The 20,771-nt window shown below is 46.8% G+C and overlaps 1 protein-coding gene across 1 annotated transcript; it reads left to right on the forward strand.

Moving 5' to 3' along the window:
• The first annotated feature begins 353 nt into the window (after positions 1-353).
• Positions 354-3,743, forward strand: Kcns2 (potassium voltage-gated channel modifier subfamily S member 2). The gene is made up of 2 exons (XM_055620203.1): positions 354-381; positions 978-3,743. Exon 2 carries the CDS (start codon positions 1,021-1,023, stop codon positions 2,452-2,454), a length of 1,434 nt encoding a protein of 477 aa, XP_055476178.1. The 5' UTR covers positions 354-381; positions 978-1,020; the 3' UTR covers positions 2,455-3,743.
• The last annotated feature ends 17,028 nt before the right edge of the window (positions 3,744-20,771 follow it).

Genomic DNA, 20,771 nt, shown 5'->3' on the forward strand with positions numbered 1-20,771 from the left:
AGCGGGGCTCCAGGCCCTCTGCAGGGCGCACCAGCTCGGTTCCCGCCCCCGCCCCGCAGGCGCCTGCGGCGTGGGCTCCTGCTTCTCTTGGCGAGTGAGGGGTGCGCGTATCGAAAAAGGGGAGGCTCCACGAGCATCGGGGCCACGCAGCCACCTGTGAGCCTCTCGTGGCTGCGGGCGGCGGCGTGCGGGGCCGGAGACTGAAGGAGGCGCACGGCGGACCCCGCCTGCCCGGTGGCGGGGCACACACAGGCGCACACGTCTACAGCTCGCACCCGCGCGCACTCGCGCAGCCAGCCAGCTGCGGCCACCGCGGCGATGCTGGCCAGCAGGTCGGGCAAGTTTCCCGCCGGCCTCGGCCGCAGGAGCCGGTGCACCCAGGTAAGCGCTTCCAGAACGCGCAAGGCGAGCCCGGGGAAGGCGCAGCGCACGCGGCTGGGCGGCACGCCGCCAGAAGGCGCGCGCGTGGGGGTAGGGAGGGGGCTGGGAATGGGACGGGTCCTTGGAGGCTGGAGACCTAGGACGCTCGGTTGACCCTCTTCCCCTCCTTGGCCCAGATTTACGGACTGAAGCACTGAATTTCCCCGCCCCCTCCCAAATCTCTGCGCCCACTTCTTGGCCCAGGCCTGCCTGTGCGCATCTCAGCTTGGATCCCGCCTGTCTGCGGCGAGAGGGCGGGGGCGTCTCCTTGGTCTGCTTACAGGCAAGGTCAGCATGCAGCCCCCCCCCCCCCCGGGCTTTCAAAAACACCGAGCGCCACTCCGGGGAGAAGGTGGAGGCCCGGCTGCACTGTAGAAAAATACACCCTTGTCTTCCCTTGGGAGGGGGGCAACCTCAAAGCAGCATTCCCGGGTGCCCGACCGCACCCAGAGACCCCGTCGGAGAGGGCTGGGCCCTCCAGAGGAGGGTGGGAGAGAAGGAGAGGCTGGGGTAGGCAGTGCCTGCGCTCACACAGACGCGGGTCTCTCTGCTTTCAGGTGTAGCGCCCCCGCGCGGCGCGGGCTCCTGGGCATTTCCAGCATGACCCGCCAGAGCCTGTGGGACGTGTCCGAGGCCGACGTCGAGGATGGAGAAATCCGCATCAACGTGGGCGGCTTCAAGCGGCGACTGCGCTCCCACACGCTGCTGCGCTTCCCCGAGACACGCCTGGGCCGTCTGCTCCTCTGCCACTCGCGAGAGGCCATTCTGGAACTTTGCGATGACTACGACGACGTCCAGCGTGAGTTCTACTTCGACCGTAACCCCGAGCTCTTTCCCTATGTGTTGCATTTCTACCACACCGGCAAGCTCCACGTCATGGCTGAGCTGTGCGTCTTCTCCTTCAGCCAGGAGATCGAGTACTGGGGGATCAACGAGTTCTTCATCGACTCCTGCTGCAGCTATAGCTACCACGGCCGCAAAGTGGAACCTGAGCAGGAAAAGTGGGACGAGCAAAGTGACCAGGAAAGCACCACGTCCTCCTTCGATGAGATCTTGGCCTTCTACAACGATGCTTCCAAGTTCGACGGGCAGCCCCTGGGCAACTTCCGCAGACAGCTGTGGCTGGCACTGGACAACCCGGGCTACTCGGTCCTGAGCAGGGTCTTCAGTGTCCTTTCTATCTTGGTGGTGCTGGGCTCCATCATCACCATGTGCCTCAACAGCCTGCCGGACTTCCAAATCCCTGACAGCCAGGGCAACCCTGGCGAGGACCCCAGGTTCGAAATCGTGGAGCACTTCGGGATCGCCTGGTTCACGTTTGAGTTGGTGGCCAGGTTTGCTGTGGCCCCTGACTTCCTCAAGTTCTTCAGGAACGCGCTGAACCTTATTGACCTCATGTCCATTGTCCCGTTTTACATAACTCTAATAGTGAACCTGGTGGTGGAGAGTTCTCCTACTTTGGCTAACTTGGGCAGGGTGGCTCAGGTCCTGCGGCTGATGCGGATCTTCCGGATTCTCAAGCTGGCCAGACACTCCACTGGCCTCCGCTCCTTGGGAGCCACCCTGAAATACAGCTACAAGGAAGTGGGACTGCTCTTGCTCTACCTCTCAGTGGGGATTTCCATCTTCTCTGTGGTGGCCTACACCATTGAAAAGGAGGAGAATGAGGGCCTGGCTACCATCCCCGCCTGCTGGTGGTGGGCCACCGTCAGTATGACCACTGTTGGGTATGGAGATGTGGTCCCAGGGACCACAGCCGGGAAGCTGACTGCCTCTGCCTGCATCTTGGCAGGCATCCTGGTAGTGGTCTTGCCCATCACTTTGATCTTCAATAAGTTCTCCCACTTTTATCGGCGCCAAAAGCAACTTGAGAGTGCCATGCGCAGCTGTGACTTTGGAGATGGAATGAAGGAGGTCCCTTCAGTCAATTTAAGGGACTACTATGCCCATAAAGTTAAATCCCTCATGGCCAGCCTGACAAACATGAGCAGGAGTTCACCCAGTGAACTGAGTTTAGATGATTCTCTACACTAGCTGGGATACAGACTTACATTGCTTATCTGCTGTCTGTGCCTCTGGCACAGTCCAGCCCCGCAGGGCTATGGCATGAGGAGCCGTCCTGACCCTAGAGGGATAGCTGCATGGGATATGAGCCCTAGATTGCCTTTGCAATGTTTAGAGTCATTTCCTTGGAGGATGGTTGTGTCTAAACCATACCTTTGCCCCTTTCAGTGAAATGACACTCACTGGCCTTTGTGTAAAATGTTCGCCTGTCTGCCAGATGAGTATCTACAATGCCAATTTCTCTATCCACTGTGTACACTATGCAGTGCTTAGACCCCAGTATTATCTGTGAGTTTTCTGTGCTCCTATTTTTGAGGTTGTTGTGTGAGTTCTGTACAAGATGCCCTGACAGTTCTGTCCAGTGGAAACATATCTGTCTATGAGGTCAGCAAGGATATCGTGAGATTTGTATCACAACCTGTGAAAACAATCTCAACGATCTATCCCTTGCTTTTATTTAATTTTAATACTAAAATAGAAAGATTGCAAAGTTAACACACTTGACCAATGCAAGTCTTCGGGTGTCTTCCTACCTAATCCTGTCTTGTGGTGTGCATGATGCACAGTCATTTTTTAGAAAGATGTGTATTGACATGTATCTCCTAAGTGTCAGTGTAAGAGATGTGACTCAGTCAACATGTCAGAAGGACTGAATGTCCCCCCAGACAGATAGTTTAGGGACAGGGACTTTAGCTAAGCATGGACCATACCAAACCCCAGCGTGCTGTAAGCAGAGTTCATGTAGGCTAATCCCTTTTATTGATGGTCAGGCCTCTACTTTTCCTCGGGAAATTACAGAGACATTTATTTCTGGCTGAGATTCTCAATCCAAGCCATTTTGACCAAAGTTTTCTGTGTCTTGATACTAGCATGTTTTTCAAGTGTTCGTTTTATAAGATGTTTAGGAATAAGAGCGTGTGTTTTTCTCCTCTAGAAGAGTTAGTGCTGCTGTCTTTGTAAGGCAAGCACTGTTAGGTTGCTAGCAAGGGCAGTGGCTTAACCATTTTCTTGCCTGCTCTGAAAGCTCATCAAATGACAGCGTTTATGTTTCCAAGCAGAGTTTGCTTTAGGTAGTTTTGCTTCTCGGACACAGGATAGTATGTGCAATGTTTTGATTGCCTCAAGTCCCTGCTGGAACATGGTAGTACAGAAGCATATTCACATTAGTGATGGGCATGAAGGCAGCGCAGTTTACCCAGGGGGGGAAAGCTGTAGTTTTTATTTCCACCGCAATTGCAGCGTTTTTTGTGTTTTTTTTTTTTTTTTTGTTTTTTTTTTTTTTTTAGAGGAGGAGAATGGCTAGAGACCAGAAGAAAAGAGTTATAAAACCAAAACTACTACTTCATAAAATATAAATAACTGTGAATTTCTTTAAAAGCTTAAAGCTAGTAAAAAAAAAAAAAAAAAACCTTTCAACCACTAAGCTCTATTGAATGGTTACCTCTATTTCCTTTTCCAACATACTGTTCAGTTAGTGAGCACAAAACACAATGAAGAGGAACCTGGGGCCCCTGTTAAGATAATTCTTTCCCATCATCTTCTAAGTAATCTGATGGTTTTCCAGTGGCTTTTGTTATTGTTAAGTCTTTGGCAAGGCTACAGAATCCAGGGATCCAAATATGGAGATAGATAGGCTTTTAATCCAAAGTTTGGGCCTACTCTTAGTTGGTCCATTTTGTGTTTTAGCCGGTTAAAGATAATCTACACCTAATGGGGTGTGAAGTGGAGCCTTTCAGAGGGGGTTGTGTACTAGTAGTTGCCATGGTAATTACAGTGTGGGCAATTTGTCGGATGGATGCACTGGCCATTTAATGCCCTTGAGCCTCCAGTTCAAATCTTTCATCAGACTGGAGTCTCACGCGGGGAGAGGGGGGCAACCTCCTAGTGCCTACATGCAGACACAACTATGTCTATTATTCCAAAGCAGCAGGAATATGAGGTGACTTGAGAAACTACCCATGAGCCAGAAGAAGGCTGGTTTGGAGTTTGCACATGGAACTCTTGTTGTTGGCTATTATCTTCAGCCCTGGAGGACAGAACATTTACAAAGCCGTCCTCAGCTGCACACCAGGCAGGTGATGGCATAGCCGTGAGGACTGTGCAGTCCGCTGAGGCTGATGGTAAAAGGTAACTGGATTTGTTATCCATGACCACTGACCGGGAAGCTGATGGCAAGAAGAAAAGAGCCAAGAGGCAGAAGAACTTAGCCATTCTCATAAGGATTTTTTCTGAATGAGCAGGTTTACCACCAAAAAAAGGAGATACCTCTAAGTGGGTACCTACAAGGATACGAAAGCTGGAAAATTTGACTTTTCTTTTTGGTAATGACTTGTTTTATCTGGTGCCTTTCACTGGGGGAATCCCACAGTGCTTTACAGACTGTCTTTTAAACATTTCTTGTATATATATACATATATATATATATGTATCCTTGTGAAAAGAATATTCCTTTGCCCACCAAGACTTTCAGTCACTTCTGAGCTTGAGAATGTCCCAATATCATTGTGTCCTCCAAGCAGTGGTTTTAGAGACCTGAGGGAGAACACCCCCAAAGGCTACAACACTACAGTGAATTCCCGTAGGAGGTGAAGAATGGAGGTGACTCTGGAAACCTTTCCTTCATCACCAAACCACACCACGGTCTGAAGTTCACAAGTGCTGGCTCAGACACAAGCCTCTGATTGGTCATGTTAGATAATGGCTCCCCCAATAGTTTCTCCTGGCAACCCGGGAAGGGCAGAGGTTAAGTGAGCCCATGCAGCGGTCACGGTGGCCTGTGCTCAGTCCTCACTGGGGGACACAGTAGACACAGCATCACCATGTCCAGCTGGTGGCTGAAGGGCAGCTTCTCTCGGCTGAATGTTTCTGAGACAAACACATGGGCCAAGTTTTCCTCACAGCGTGTGAGGTGGACAATGGAAGTGACTCGTGGTCATTGAACAGATGCATTAGTCTTAGGCTGTGTTTTCCATCAGACTCCGAATTTCCTGGGCTTGTTGCAGAGGAGGCACGTGTTGAATGCGGAGCTCATGCTTAGCTCATCAGGTAGTAATGGATGTTTAATATTTGGATTTATGTTTCTGCTTATCATGGCACTCAAATCACTGAACTACCTGTTAATTCTTGTTTCGTTTCGACGAAAATGGTGTGCTGTGCACTTTGGGGCAGTGGCAGTGTGGAAGGCTGTGGTCTCTGCTCGAAGGCTTAGCTGGTATTTCCTGTCTGTTTAGCAGCATGACTTGTCCCAGGGTTGTAATTTTAAACATCGAGAACACTGTATTTGCGACGTCGGTTTTAACACTCATCAACACTACCTTGCAAACACCCTGGCGCTCCACCGCACCGTTACTCCTGACTGCTCTGCTTGCATTCCCTGTGCCTCAACTCCAGAATGAGGCACATGACTGACGTACTCAGGATGCCAACCTTGCAACTATGCAGATTAAACAGAAAACAATTCTTTCACTTCCTTAAGGCCCCTCAATTACACATGGAGTGAGAGATAAGGACATTGGGATGGCAGGAGCTGGATTGCTTGAGGAAGGCTGAACTGAATTTTGTTTGGTTTGGGGTTTTGTTTTTGTGTGTTTATGTGTGTGTGGTATGTGCATGTGTGTTTATATTCACACACATGTAGATGCTATTGGGTATTTTTCTCAATCACTGTGCACCTTATATATTCAAGCAGGATCTGTCACTCAAACCCAGCACATCAGTTTTGCTAGTCTAGCTAGCAGCTTGCATTTGGGAATACTTGTCTCTGCCTCCATGTGCTGGGATGTAGGTAGGTCATCCTGCCTCCCCACATTTACATGGGTTTAGAGATATAAATGATGATCTCGCAGCCTCAAGGCTGAGTTTTTTGAGCAGTGTGTGGAAAGGAAACCTTTCTTCTTGGCAGGCAGCTGTTTGCGGAAATCTGGAGCTACTGGGTGATTGGGAGAAGGGATGGTTTCATTGTCTTGGGACCCCAGTGGACCAGAGACTCCTAAAAGATTTTCTTCCCACTCAGTGTCTCACTGAGAGCCTTAGACAACTCTGCCCTGCCAATCTTTCTACAATTCAAGTGGTTACTGAGAGTAAAGGAGGCACAGAGTGTCCAGGCTGGATGGGTGTGAGTATTGTTGGAGGATTCATGGAATTGGCTCCTAGCCATCTGGAACTTAGAGTCCAAGGTGGGCCCAAGGCTTTACCAACAACTCCTGGCCTTTCTGAGCCTCCCTTTCCACTGCTGCAGAGTGAGATAATCCCTAAAGCTCTGCCATTTGTTTTCCCTAGCATGAAAGCAGAATGTCTGCTTGTCTCTAATGTCCTTGTTACAGTGTGAGCACTCCTCACATTTCTAATTTATCTGAAGGCAGGGACAAGGGTCCTAGAGAAAGGCTTGGGCCTAGTGTCTGGTTCAAGTGCCTTGCATGTTTAAATAAGCAGCCATTGTCTCCTGTGAGCTCCAAGTTATTTGCATTTACTTACATGTAATCCAAATTCTTGCTATTAAAAGTTATTAGGCAGAGAGTAAAGATCACATGCATTCTCTTTGCTTCACTTTTTCCACTATTTGTGAAGCCGGGCAGGTCCTTGACCCTGTTCCTTGAGGACAGGGAAGCTCTCAGTGTCTGGCTCAGGGGACACAATCCTAGCCTCCCAGGTAATTCACTGCAGGGTGTTGGATTCTGCTGCATTCTCAGGGAAAGCTGAGGTGAATGTAATTGGGGAGACCCGAGATTGCACTGGAGTCTTTCCATGACCTATGTGTTCCCATCTAGAGGGGTGTGGCTTGATTCATCATTCCAACAGGAGAATAAACATGTATCAGAGGTCAAGATGCTTTTACCTCACAAGGCAAGACAAACACCCCTCAGAAAAATGCTGCACTCAGAGTTCATCTCTTTTTAAAATTTTAATTGATTTATTTATTCACTTTACATCCAGTTCATCTCATATTTTCAGAACCTTTAACTAGCATTCTACTGAGGACCTGACCAGAGCAAAACATTCCATTGATACTGCAGAACTGAAAAGCTGGGTTTTCTCCTGTTATTTGTCAATATCACCAAGCAGAGACTGGGTTAGCAGCTGACATGGCTCACCCCAGAGCTGTGGAAATTCTTATCAAAGAAAATGAGGATGGGAAGAAGGCAGGGAAAAGAGAGGAAGAAGGAAAAGAAATTACAGGGGCGGTGAATAAAAGAAAACAAAGAGAAAGAATGGAGGTAAATCAGAGACTGAGAGGCAACATTTAATGGGATTAGGAAAGAGACCAGATGTCTGTCAAAAAAGACACTGTTGGAGGTCAGAGAAAAGACAAGGAGTCTCCTCCCTTCCCCTCCCCCTTTCCTCCCTTCCCCTCCCCCTTTCCTCCCTTCCCCTTCCCCTCCTCCCCCTCTTCTCTCCTCCCTCTCCCTCATGAGCCCACCTCTCTCCCCTCCTCCTTTCTGCCTATCCCCACCAGTCAGTACAAGCACCTGCTCAAGCAAAGCCCAGGAGACAAAGTGCTAAAAAGTGTGAAAATAGAGACTGCATGTGTGTGTGGGGGGGGGGGGGGGGTTGGTGGGAGAGGTAAGAGGAAAACATAAAACAACTCTACGAAAAAATTTTCAATTAAAAAAAAAGTAAAGTCAGCTGAGTGCAGTGGTGAACGACTGTAATCCCAGCACTCAGGGAGGCAGAGCAGATGGATCTGTGTAACCTGGAGGCCAGCCTGGTCTACAAAGCAAGTTCAGAACAGCCAAGGTTACACAGAGAAACCCTGTCTCAAAAAACAAAACAAAAATAAATTAAACAAAACAAAACAAAAAATAGACAAGTCAATGTGGCTGTGAAGCCAGGCACAAGAACAGGTCAGAGCAAAGCCATCTCTGAACAACTCAAGCTAATTTTTTTTTTTGTCATTGAGATGAGAGAGACATCCTAACCAGCTTTATGATATCAGAATGTGACTGGAAACAACTTCAAAGCCGAGGCCTACCGGAGGTCCCACCACAGTGAGGCCAGATCCGAAATGGGCACAGGAATGAAGAAAAGCAGAAAGGGTCACCAAAGTCAGTTCCACAGGCATCAAGGAGAGGGCTGAGGAACGTGGAGGTGCAGGATGGCTCTGCTTAAGTGAGGGACAGATGGGTGGCAGCTGCTGCTGTCACCCAGACTCCTCCATGAGGAGGGCTGTGCTTCCAGAGGGACACAGAGTGAGTGAGCAGAGTGTTGTCAGAGAGGAGCTGTGAGATGGGAACACAGCTGCGTATTTAAGGGGAGAGAGACACAGAACAAAAGGTTGTGACAAGAAGCACCAAGGGGCCTACTAAGTCCTCAAGCCCAGAGCATCTCAGCTAGCCTGTCATCTATTAGCTTCGTTCTCTGCTTTGTTCTGGGAAGGTGGAAGTGGGTTACCAGCAGTCTCCTAACTCACTTCTTCCAGTCTTGGGGAACTGACCTTTCCTAACATTTGACCCAGCAAGCCTCTCCTTGGTTCTCAAGCCCCCCAAACTATTTGACCCCATAGAAAACCCTTCAATTCTTTGTACTTCCCTTGACCAATTCTTGGGTGTTACATGTTGTTGGCTGGGCAAGTTCTTCAGCCTCCCCCTCACCTCCGTTTCCCTCAGAGTGCTGCACTCTGGCAGCCGCAGCCAGGAGATATAGCTCCTAGGTCTCCAGCCTGACTCCAGCTCAAACCCAGGTCCACCTCATGCAACCACATTCAGAGTCATGGTGTTTAATGTGGACTTTCCATGAATGTTCAGACTTTCTCCTACCTTCCTATTTCTGCTCATGGAACCACAGTGCTTCTTGTCCACTGGGGGAACTATCAGTCATCTTTGACTCCCCCACTTATTTATCTATTTGATCTATTTGATAAGAGGCATGTGTCAGCAGCTGAGTAATTGTCAGGAACCATATTTGATTCAGAGGCAGGAAACAGAAAGACATCACTCAGAGTGAGCAGAAATTCAGCGCCACTTCACATCAAAATCATCTGGGAAGATTTTGCAAAGTAGCAAAGTAGACTTGTGAGCCTCATCTATTCACAAAATCAGCTTGAGATAGGGCCAGGTGTCTGCAGTGGTGTGTGCACATGCTTGCGTTCATGTGTTTCCTGAGGCTCAAATCCAGGACCTTGCACATTTGACAGGTGGTCCACGATTGAGCTCTAGACTCTGCCCTCCCAGATGGTGGTGGTGCAGGTGGCTTTTATAGTGCTTGTGAAGGAATGCCCCTTACTGTTCACTCAATCTCTCATTTCTGCATTCAGCTGTGCCCCCCCCGCCCCAAGGGCTTTACTGCGCTGTCACACGTTAGTCCCATCCATCAGAGCTGTTTTGAAGGCTCCTACCACCACTTCAGACCTCACTAATTATTGTTTTGATAATTACCAATAAATAGTAATGCAATCAAGGCACACCAGCTGACCTTCTCTTTCCTAAAAGCTCTGTCCATGGTTTGTCTTTGCTCTTCCAATATCTTAGTATCTGAGATCCACAAAAGACTTTACTTGGCACTGCTGGAACCATGTTAAATCTAATTAGCTATACACAGGGTCACAGCTCTGGAGGGAGAAAGTCTGCACTTTCTTAAAGCTTAAGAAAGTCCTCTTAAGCTTTAAGAGGATAAAAAAGGTCCTTTAAGAAAAGAGTTGCTTTTCAATGGGGCAATGAGGACAGGCAATAGGGCTGAGGGAGACTTGTAGCAAGAGACACCCAAGTTGACAGCACAAAGGGCTCTGTGAGCTGCATGGTGGATGAGCAGAATGATCACTCCAGTGCCAGGGCCTGGAATAATGATTCTCCAAAGAGCTGTGGGCATGCCTAGCAGTGCCTGGCATGCAGGCAGCCTTTGGGGGAATGTAGCAAGAACAGATTTGGGGTTCTTGGGCAGGTGTGGCTTTTTTTTTCACTCCAAAATCTTTTCATCGCCCACATCTCCAGACGTTTAAAGAATCTTGAGCTATTTTCAGACCTACTATGAAAAGAACCGAGGTGTCAGCAGTGAGATACCAGGCTAACTGTTTTCCAAGGGGAGTGCTGGCATGACTCACTTCTTGATCTGTCAGCCTTCTATCGACTTTTCTGGCAAAATTTGTGAGCCTTCCAGGTCTGGCTCTATTGGGAGCAGCTGAACAGAGCCTGCTCCGCAGACTTGGTTATGACAAAGGCCACCCTCACTGGGTTGTCTTCTGCATTTCTTTTTGTGGAAAGTGTGGGAGGAGAGGAGGGAAGCCACAATGCACAGAACCCAGGGTGTCCCTGGGCTTTCCCACTGACTGCTGGAGAGAAGCCAGACAGCTTGCTTTATGCTTTTCCTGGATTCCATATTTGAAAACTGCTTTTGGAAAGAGAAGCCAATGGGGGCTCAAAGAATCCCAGAAGTAAACTGATGATTAAGTAGCTTCTCCATTTTTAAAAGAGCCAGTGTGTGTGTGTGTGTGTGTGTGTGTGTGTGTGTGTGCAGCTCTCTCCTAATAGAACACAACTTAGATATTCCAGGTGACCTCAGATTTACTGGTTTCTGTTTCTACATGAGGGCCTCATCTTGAAAGGAATTATTCAAATGTGTCAAAGCTTTAGAACATTTAAGAGCTACAGAGTAGAGGGGATTTGATGGAGTGGAATTTGTCTTGATATTCCAGGGAAAGTTTGCTCACTGGAGACCAGAATGTACAGATGTGGCCAATTTGGTAAAACTAAAGTGCTCGCCTCACATACAGTACCATGAGCAGGTCCACAGCAAGCAGGTGTTAGCTGGGTTCTAGAGCCCTAAGCTTTTCCTGGCAATCAGGAAAGGACTTGCACCCAGGCCCCAGGGCCTCAGGGAATCCAAACCCTTTGGGAAAGAAGGTAGAAAACGGAGCATTTCACAGACAGATTTCCTCCATCCTGCTCCTAATTGGAATTCTGTTTTCCATGCCTGATGTCCCTGCCTGAGCCATCTCACAGCATCTGATCATATTCCTTCCTAGCTATTATCACACTGCTTGACTGAGTGACACATGTCACCTCTATTATCAGGAAACTCTTTGAGGGCCAACATTTTTATCTCCCTATCCAGTAGAGAATGTGCCAACAAATGCCGAAAGGTCCTAAGCAAACAAGGGCAGAGGGTCCCTCAAAATCCCTGCTGCTGTCATCAGTTCCATATTACTGGGGAGGCAGTGTGGACTGGACCCTCAATCTCGAGAGTAGGCATCATTGCATTGACGTTTGTACAAACTCTCCTGGGGCAGAGCCCTGAGATGTGTTTATCAGGCAAAGTCACAGAAAAGGAGATTAAAAGAGAGGATCCTGGCAACAGCACTTCAGACTGAGCTCCAGAACCAAAGAGGACTTGGTGGATGTCCCCACTGGTAACGACTGACAAGAAAGCCACATATGGGTGAATAGCAAAACCCTAATGCCTCAGGGGAGGATGAGCTTAGAGCCCCCTGCTGCGAGGCTGCCAGACATGCTCAGAGCTGGAATGGCAAATGTCACTTTGTGCTAGCCACAGACAGTTTTAACACCAACATTTCATTGCTCTTCCATGGGCAAAATATACAAACTCAAACCTGAGCCTTCCTTTCCACATGCCCTCTGTGATGAGCCAGGTGGACATGCCCTGCACACCTGCTCTGTGCTGCAGTTCCCTGCCTAGAGCCCGCTGGAGGCTGAAGGGTCAGACCCGTGCGCATCCTTCTTCGGCCACACTTTGGCCGGGAGGTGCTGGAGCCAGGTAGAAGCAGTGAGAAGGGGTGACACCCAGTCAGATTCATGGGGCAAACACCAGAAGAAAGAGTGCCTGTTCAGATTGCTGGAGGCAGAACCAAGGCCAGCTATTGCCACCTTCAAACCCACTCCATTGGGCAAGAGTAGACAGGAGGCTGCTCAGAGGCACTGCCAAGTGGGACCTGGGGAGGCAGCAAGAACCCTGACAGCGAGTGCCAGCCCTGGCCAGAAGCTTCGGGCCAGGACACAGCGTGGTCCACGCATTCAGTTCTAGCTCAAAGGCTGGCAGGCACAATGCCAATTCACCCTGCATCAGTTTTGATTTCCCTATTTGCTTTCTCTTCTTCTCCCCCCACCTTTTTTTTTTTTTTGGTGTATCTATGTGTGTGGCATGTATACATACTCCATGTGTGGGGTGCACACATGGAGGCCAGAGGTTGGTATCAGGTGTCTTCCCTGATGGCTTTCCAACCTGTGTTTTGAGACAGAATCTCTCAGAAGCTCTCTGGAGCTCACTGATTGGAGTAGGCCAAAGAGCTTCAGCGACCGACCTCTCCCCAACCCAGTGCTGGACAACAGGTGTGCACCGCCCCACACAGCCAATATTACTCTCAGTTCAAGTGCAAGAACCATGATGATGATCACGGTCGATTGGTAGTCAGCGTGTGTGGGCCTGTGCTCCTTCACTTAATCTTCTCAGTAACCCTACAGGGTAGGTTCTGATTTTGCCCTTGCTTGACGAAAAACATAAGAGCAAAGAGATTAGTTAATCAGCCCAATGTAACAAATACTCTCTGTACCAGAGGCGCGGAGCTGGTGCTTGGCTAGAGGGCTCCCTTGTCTTTCTTGGGAGGCCTTACAAGGCAGTGTTGAGAGCTCACTGATCACTCGTTCTGCCATGCAAGGAACGAATAGTAACGGCTGTACTCTAGCCTTTGTCGCCTCGTTAGAAAATAGCTCACACTTCATCCCTCACTCAGGAGTGTCTGTGAGGGCTGATGCGGGACTTGTCTTTCATTCATCTTCTAATTACTCTCTTTGAGGCAGGGTCTCTAAATGAAACTCAGCTCAGCGCTTTGGCTGCCTCTTGAAACCCTGTCTCTACTTTCCGGGGCTGGAATCACAAGCAGGCCTCCCCTGCTTAGCATTTTTGTGGGTTCTCGGGTTCCGAACTCTGGTCCTCATGCCTGTATACAAAGTAAATGCTTTAACCACAGCTCTACTTCCCCAGCTGGACAGGCAATATTTAATTGTAGTTTTAAAGTGTATTAATTTGTAATTATACTAGTAATAGTTGATAGATTTATGACAAAGAAAAATCTAAACCACAACTATGCTGGCAAAATGGTTCAGTGGGCAGAGGCCCTTGCTGCCAGAGCTGAACCTGAGTTCAGTCCCCAGAACACACATGGGGAGGGGAGATCCGATACTGACACATGGTCCTCTGACCTCCACACGTCTTGTGACGTGCATGGGCCAACACAACATGCGAAAATGCATGTACTGGATTATAACAAGTGAATTTAATCCTGAACCCACGAGAAAGAAAAAAGCGCAAACCTTAAATTTCTCTCCCCAAGTACTGAGTTGGTGAGTTCTCATTTCTCAGCAACTTCTGTATATTTACATTATACATGTATTCCTGGAGACATGAAAGTAGTTTTGTAGATGAGTCCATTCTGCAAATGCCTTATTGTCACTGAACTTTTGTGTGTGCCACTTTATAAAGATCAACATTAAATGTAAATGTGTGTGGTGTGTCTGTGCCCATGTGCATGCCTGTAGCCCAGGGGGCCAGAAGAAGGGAGTGGGTCCCTGGGTCTGGAGTTGCAAAGAGTTGGGAGCCACCACATGGGCCTGGGACTCAAACCCAACCAGGGTCCTCTGGAAGAGCACAAAGTGTTCTTAAAAACTAAGCCATCCCTCCAGCCCAACTTCAATATAACCAAACCGAACCAAACCAAAAGCTGCTTTGTTAAGTTGGACTGAAACTCACCCAGCCACGCTTTTCTGCAGATGAGTTTGTAAAATGGATCATGCCTTCATTTGGCGGCTGGGCTCCTTGCTCTGGACCAACCCACTGAAAATGGCAGGTCTGGCTCCATGCCTTACTGGATCCAAAGCCGAGAGTCATAAACATGGGGGTCAGCTTAGCTTGGCTCTCAGGGGATACGTTCAAAGCAGGTGGACACTCACTGGTCACCTCAAGCAATTTGCTTCTCCCACGTTCTTGAGCACCTCTTAGGTGTAGCAGGAGCTGGGGATCTCCTCCATGCCTGGCTCCTGGCCCTGCCACAGACCACTTGACCTGTTGCCATACCTGTTGCTGTTAAGCCCCTGGGTTTTCTTTGGTTTTCCCCCTCACACAGCACTATTTCCATAATCTTTTCGGTTGTCCCTTTAAGGAGCACCAGGAGGATGTGAAGCTCGGTGTGTCTGACTCTGCGCTTGTTATCCTATCCTTGAACATACCTCTGCCCTAATTAACTCATTCCTGTTTTGGGTGGCCTGCACTGGGGTCCTTCGAGCTACCTTTGTCCACTTAGTGGCTTGGGGATCCAACCCAGGACTGTCTGAATTCTAGGCATATGCTCTGCCACTGAGGCACAAGGCTACTTCTGGGCGTGACCTATCACCTTGTTCTTTTTTAACTTCCCAAATTCATTAGGTTAACCAGTTCCACTGGCTCAGTTTCCCTTCCAGCCCTTGGATATGTCCTGTCTCCTTATCACCATGTCCACATCCTGCCCTCAGCCTGCTTCACTAAATTAGCAAATGCTTCCTGTCCTCCATTCTCTAAGGCCCCAGGCACCTCACTCTCAGATGCTGGCTTTCATTTCAACACCCTGAGGCTATGGGTACCCTTTTGGCTGAGGCAAGGACCATGTTCCCATCATCTGAATCTCTCCTGCCCACTCACATGTGTCTCAACACAGCTCATTTCTCTGAATAAACAGCCTTTCCACAAACACCAAGTCAGAACATTAAAGTGCTCTATGCAAGGCCCTTAGTTTTCCACCATGACTTTAGGGAAAGACTGGAAATAGGAAGAAGGTGGGATTTGTGGTTGACACGTCGTTAGTCATCAAGGTGACTGCATTTTTTAAATCATTAAGCTCATCCCTTGATTTCACAGATGTTGACATTGCATTGAATTAGATGGTGTTCTAACCAATGGTGTCCTTTTGGGGTCACTTTGTGTCTCAGTGCTTTCAGTTAGGTTCTAAAAATTTCTTTTATTTCCTGAAGTTTGGAAGTTTTATCTTTGTCATAAAATATCTGAATATATTTTACAAGTTTATAATTTAATGGCCTTTAATCCATTTGTAGTTGTTTAGGAATCACCATAATCAATTTCAGAAGTCCTCTCCACCCCCACTCCTGCTACAGGATATTTAATCATATTGTGAACAATAATATATTGCCAATAGTTCTAGGTTTACATGCTATAGATTTGATTATACATTTTTAATATGGTTATCTGTTACCAGTACTTAGATTTTGAACTCAAAAAACCTGTTTCTTATTGTGGTGTAGCTTAGCCCTAGCACACACCCTTAATCCAAGAGTTTTCTGAAAAGTTAACCCTAGGTCAAGAGGTGGAGCAAGCAACCAGGTGATAGGAAGTGAGCATGGGAAAAAAAAGAGAGTGAGAGGAAGTCTGGAGAAGGGATAGTGAGACACACAGGGAGTAGAAAGGAGGAACACTCAGTGTGAAGGATTTGTAAGACAGCATGGAGAGGAAGGGGCCTTTTCCTTCTGAGACATGGCTGGGTGCTTTCTCTGCCTCTCTGAGCTAACAGGTTTTCACCACAGCATCTGGCTCCTGAGTCTTTATGGTAAAACTGAACATTTGGGATTTTTTTTTTTCTTTAAAACAACAATCCCCATATCTTACACCTGTTATTTCCTCTTTTTTATTGTGGAGTCACATTCATTGGTGTTGACAACCTATTCACCAGCAGACAGATGTTTTTATCTGAGAGACTGTCACTGTCCAACAGAAATATAATATGTAGCACCAATGTATGTTTGTATGGATTCTAAATTTGATAGTAGTCACATTTTAAAAAGTAAAAGATCAAAATAATTTAAAATAAAATCTATTTTAAGCTAACATATCCAAAGCATTCAATAAGAAATGTTAAAATTGTTTCTGTACAAAGTGTATGAAATACAATTTATGTTTTGTACTGAGCAGCACATTTGGGTTTTAACTGTCTACTGTTCAAATGGTGGCTGCCATACCTGTGGCTTAGTCACACTAGTGTCTTTCTTTACTTTGTTGTCTGGGAAGCCTTATTTACAGCAAATTCCTGGCAAGCCATTTTGCACGAATATGATCCATTTGTTTTAATTTATCTTTTCTCATTTGTCTTCATTTAGGATGCTTGGCTGACTTCACATATCTTTTATAAATTGCCTGAATTAAAAGGAAGTGGGGCTGGGGTAGAGCTCTGCAGCAGAGCTCAGGCCTGGAATGATCCTCAGATGGAACCATGCTGAATGCAGCTGCTGAAGAGAAATGAGATGGTCCCACAGGACACAGCAAATAGGAGACTGGGAGATCTGGCTTCAGCCTGTTCCCTGGGTGTTTCTCTGCCCACCTCTCGACACCCATTCCTTAGTGTCTAGCCCCAGGAAGCCTCTGAAGACATTCTGTTTTTAGATATTTAATAAGTGAAAGAGCAGACATGAGTAAGATGAATGTGTTGGTAGATCTTGGCACTATGAAACAGATACTATATAAGTGCCAATAAGATATATTGGCACTTGGCCAGATATTATTTGGTTTATCTTACTCTGAAAACACTTAATGAATTGGGGCAAACAAAAACAGAAGCCGACCACAGGATTCCATGGTCCCTCCTCAATCACAGAAATGAGACAGACAGACTGGCTGCAGAGCATTTTCTTTATATGCTTTTATTGTATCATGAACTTAGTCTCTGAGGCCTGTTAGTCTTTCTTATTCCTCTGTTACGTGTGTTTTATTCTCCCCAAATTGCCCTTTTATTTCCTGCTTTCCTGAGCCTTAAGCCCAGTGTGATTGTCTCCACATCTCTTTAATTTTTCTCCCCTGTATTTTGCTTTATTTGTTGAAAATAAATTCTCCTCACATATAATATATCCAGACCTCAGTTTCCCTTTTCCACTTCTACCAGCTCCTCCCATCTCTCTTCTTCCCCAGATTGTCTCCCCATTTCTCTTCAGAAAAGCTGTCTCTACACCTTACTGTGTTTGGGCTACATCTTTCTTGCTGCAACGATAACCACTCCAGACATGGTACCATGGCAGGTGCCATGCCAGCCTTGTCTCTGCAGCCATAGTTAGCAGAGAAGCTGGCACGCAGCTGATGCTCTAAGGATGTTTGTTGGCCAATAGCAGAAGTGGCCATTGGGTGCCAGATGATTGCTTTCTGCTCTTGGTGAAGAAGGTGGCCCTCCAGGGGAGGGCCGAGTAAACTGCCCGGTGTCATATAGCACGTCAATGCTCTGCTTCAAAGATACCTCCCGCTCTGCAATAGGGATACACTTCCTTGTTTGTTAAAGAAAAAAAATCTGAAGAAATGAATTTGCTTTAAGATGGACAAGGTTAAGGGTGAACTTTTACTGTCAGGAGAAACTGTTGTTTCTGTTCAGACATGTTAAAAACATGCAATGTGGTCAAATGATGCCATTGTTACACACTGAGCACAGACATTACCCTTGCTTTGACTTACTGCCAGGGTCTTAGTGTTCAGTTGCTGTGAAGATGTGAAGAGATACCATGACTGAGGAAACTTATACAAGAAAGCACTTAATCTGGACCTTGCTTATAGCTTTAGAGGGCTAGTCCATTATCATAGTGGCAGAGAGTACGGCAGCACATGGGCAGGCACAATTCTGGAGAAGGAGCTGAGAATCTTATAGTCTGGTCCCTAGGCAGCAGGAAGAAAGGAAAACCTGGGCCTGGGCCCCAGGAACATTTCTTTTCCAACAAGGCCACACCCATTAATCCTTAGTCACCGACTTTGGACCAAGCACACTCACATGAGCCTGTAAGGGCCATTCTCATCCCAACCAAAAGACTGGAAAAAGCATCAAGATTTACAAAGAAGACTTTAAAAACAAAACGAAGCTACAAACGTGGTTGAGCAAATGTCCTTGTTGTGTGCTTGAGCATCTTAGGATATATGCCTAGGAGTGGTATGGCTGGATCTTGAGGAAGCACTATTCCTAGTTGTCTGAGAAAGCGCCAGATTGATTTCCAGAGTGGTTGTACAAGTTTACATTCCCACCAGCAGTGGAGGAGGGCTCCCCTTTCTCCACAACCTCTCCAGCATGTGTTGTCACTTGAGTTTTTGATCTTAGCCATTCTGATGGGTATAAGGTGAAGTCTCAGGGTCTTTTTTATTTGATTTTCCCTGATGACTAAGGACGCTGAACATTTCTTTAAGTGTTTCTCTGCCATTTGATATTCGTCTATTGAGAATTCTGTTTAGCTCTGTACCCCATTTTTAAATTGGATTAACTGATTTGTTGCTGTTTAACTTCCCCTGCACAGATGTAGCCCATGGCAGTTCAGTATCCAAGTGGGTTCCATAGTAATGGGAACATGGACTGTCTTTGACATGAACTGATTGACTTGCTCTTTGATCACCTCCCCCTGAGGGGGGGGGCAGCCTTACCAGGCCAGAGAGGAAGACAATGCAGCCACTCCTGATGAGACCTGATAGACTAGGATCAGAAGGAGAGGAAGACCTCCCCTATCAGTGGACTTGGGGAGGGTGGAGAAGGGGGAGGGAGGGTGGGATTGGGAGTAGAGGAGGGCGGGAGCTACAGGGGGGACGCAAAGTGAATAAACTGTAATTAATAAAAATAAAAAATTAAAAACAAAACAAAAAAAACAGCAGAAAACCAACCAACTAATCAACCAACCAACCAACCAACCAACCAAAAAACAAAAACAAACGATCCCCTCCCTGAAAACCTCGGGGCTTGAGCGATGTGGTTAAGAGGTGAAGAGTTCTTGCTGCTCTTGCTGAGGCAACCTGGGTTTGGTTAGCAGAACCTCCAGCCTGTGGCCCACAGTCACCTGTAGCTTCAGTTCCAGTGGCTCTGACATACTCTTCTAGCTTCTATGGGCACTCGTGTGCACGCAGAGTACATACAGACAAGCAGGCACACACACATATAAGTATATTTTAAGGAAACAGAAACTAGCAGCCTATTACATTTGTGTGAAATTAAAACAGTTTTTGAGTGTGAACATTTTTAAACAGTCCAAATCAAATCACTGTTTGCTTTAGCAATTAATTGCCCTAAAAATTAAAGTGTTACAGCAACATTTAATGGCACAGGCTCAATAGCCCATTAATATCAATCTCTACTACTGAAGACCACATTCTAGACATGTGACAGTTATGGTCATCGGCTCGTGTTTTAGAAATAAACTTTAAAATACATCTGGAAAGGTCAGCATAGAATGTAGCCATGAACTTACTCTGATTCATTAATAGTGATATTGACTCTTCCATGAATCTTGCCTTTCTCATCTGTCTTCTGTTTCAAGCTCTGTGATGTTTTTTCATTTAATATTCTTGCCAATAATATTTTCTTTTTTAATAGGAAGGAAAACTGTCATGGAATCAATGGAAAGGCTGAAAAATATGCAGCTGCAGGATCACCCTCTCCAGAATGTTCTCTATATATTGGAACATTTCAAATATCAGAGCATACTGAAAATCTGAGAGTGCTAGCCTGAGGTTTCATTTAGCTTCCACTCAACTTTGATATCCTATTTATTGTTCTATTGATGTGAAGAGACACCATGACCAAGCAAACTTTTATAAAGGAAAGGTAACTGGGGGCTTGCTGACAGTTTCAGAAGTTCGTCCATTATCATCATGGTAGGAGCACGGGGGCAGACAGGCAGGCGTGATGCTGGACCAGTAGCTGAGAGCTTTACATCCTGATCTGAAGGCAGGAGAGAGAGAGAGAGAGAGAGAGAGAGAGAGACTGGGCCTGGTGTGGGTATTTGAAAGAAACCTCAAAGCCTACCCTCAGTGGCACACCTCCTCCAACAAAGCTACACCTATTCCAACAAGGCCACACTTCCTTACCCTTCCCAAACAGTTCACCAAGTGGGAACTAAACACACACACAAACGAGCTTCTGGGGCCATTCTATTTCACATTATCACACTTGGTAAATTTATCAAAATGTAAGACAGCTAGTTGCTATATTTAAACATGGGAAGGCACTGGGGTTTCTACTACAGAAATTTTAGAGCTTGTTAGGTTTTGGAGCTCTCTAGTAAAAAGGTGATGTGGGATAGATATACTGTACATTAAAATTTTTTACTTAGACTGTCATTTGTATCAGGCTGAAAAGAGCATTTTTTTTCACTTTTATCTTTTTAAAAAAAAATTTATATCCTTCTCTTTCCTTTAAGAAGGTGAAATGACTTATAAGTGGGAGTATAAAAGGGCTTGAAATATAGGGCAATGCTAAGAGTATTTGCCTAGCATGCATGAAGCCCTAGGTTCAGCCTCTCAGTACAAACACACACACACACACACACACACACACACACACACACACACACACA

The sequence above is a fragment of the Psammomys obesus genome, unplaced genomic scaffold (assembly GCF_907164565.1).
Source record: "Psammomys obesus unplaced genomic scaffold, mPsaObe1.curated_primary_1811, whole genome shotgun sequence".
Lineage (NCBI taxonomy): Eukaryota > Metazoa > Chordata > Mammalia > Rodentia > Muridae > Psammomys > Psammomys obesus.

Coding starts and splice junctions, on each gene's coding strand:
- Kcns2 (XM_055620203.1), top strand. CDS start 1,021: ATGACCCGCCAGAGCCTGTGGGACGTGTCCGAGGCCGACGTCGAGGAT.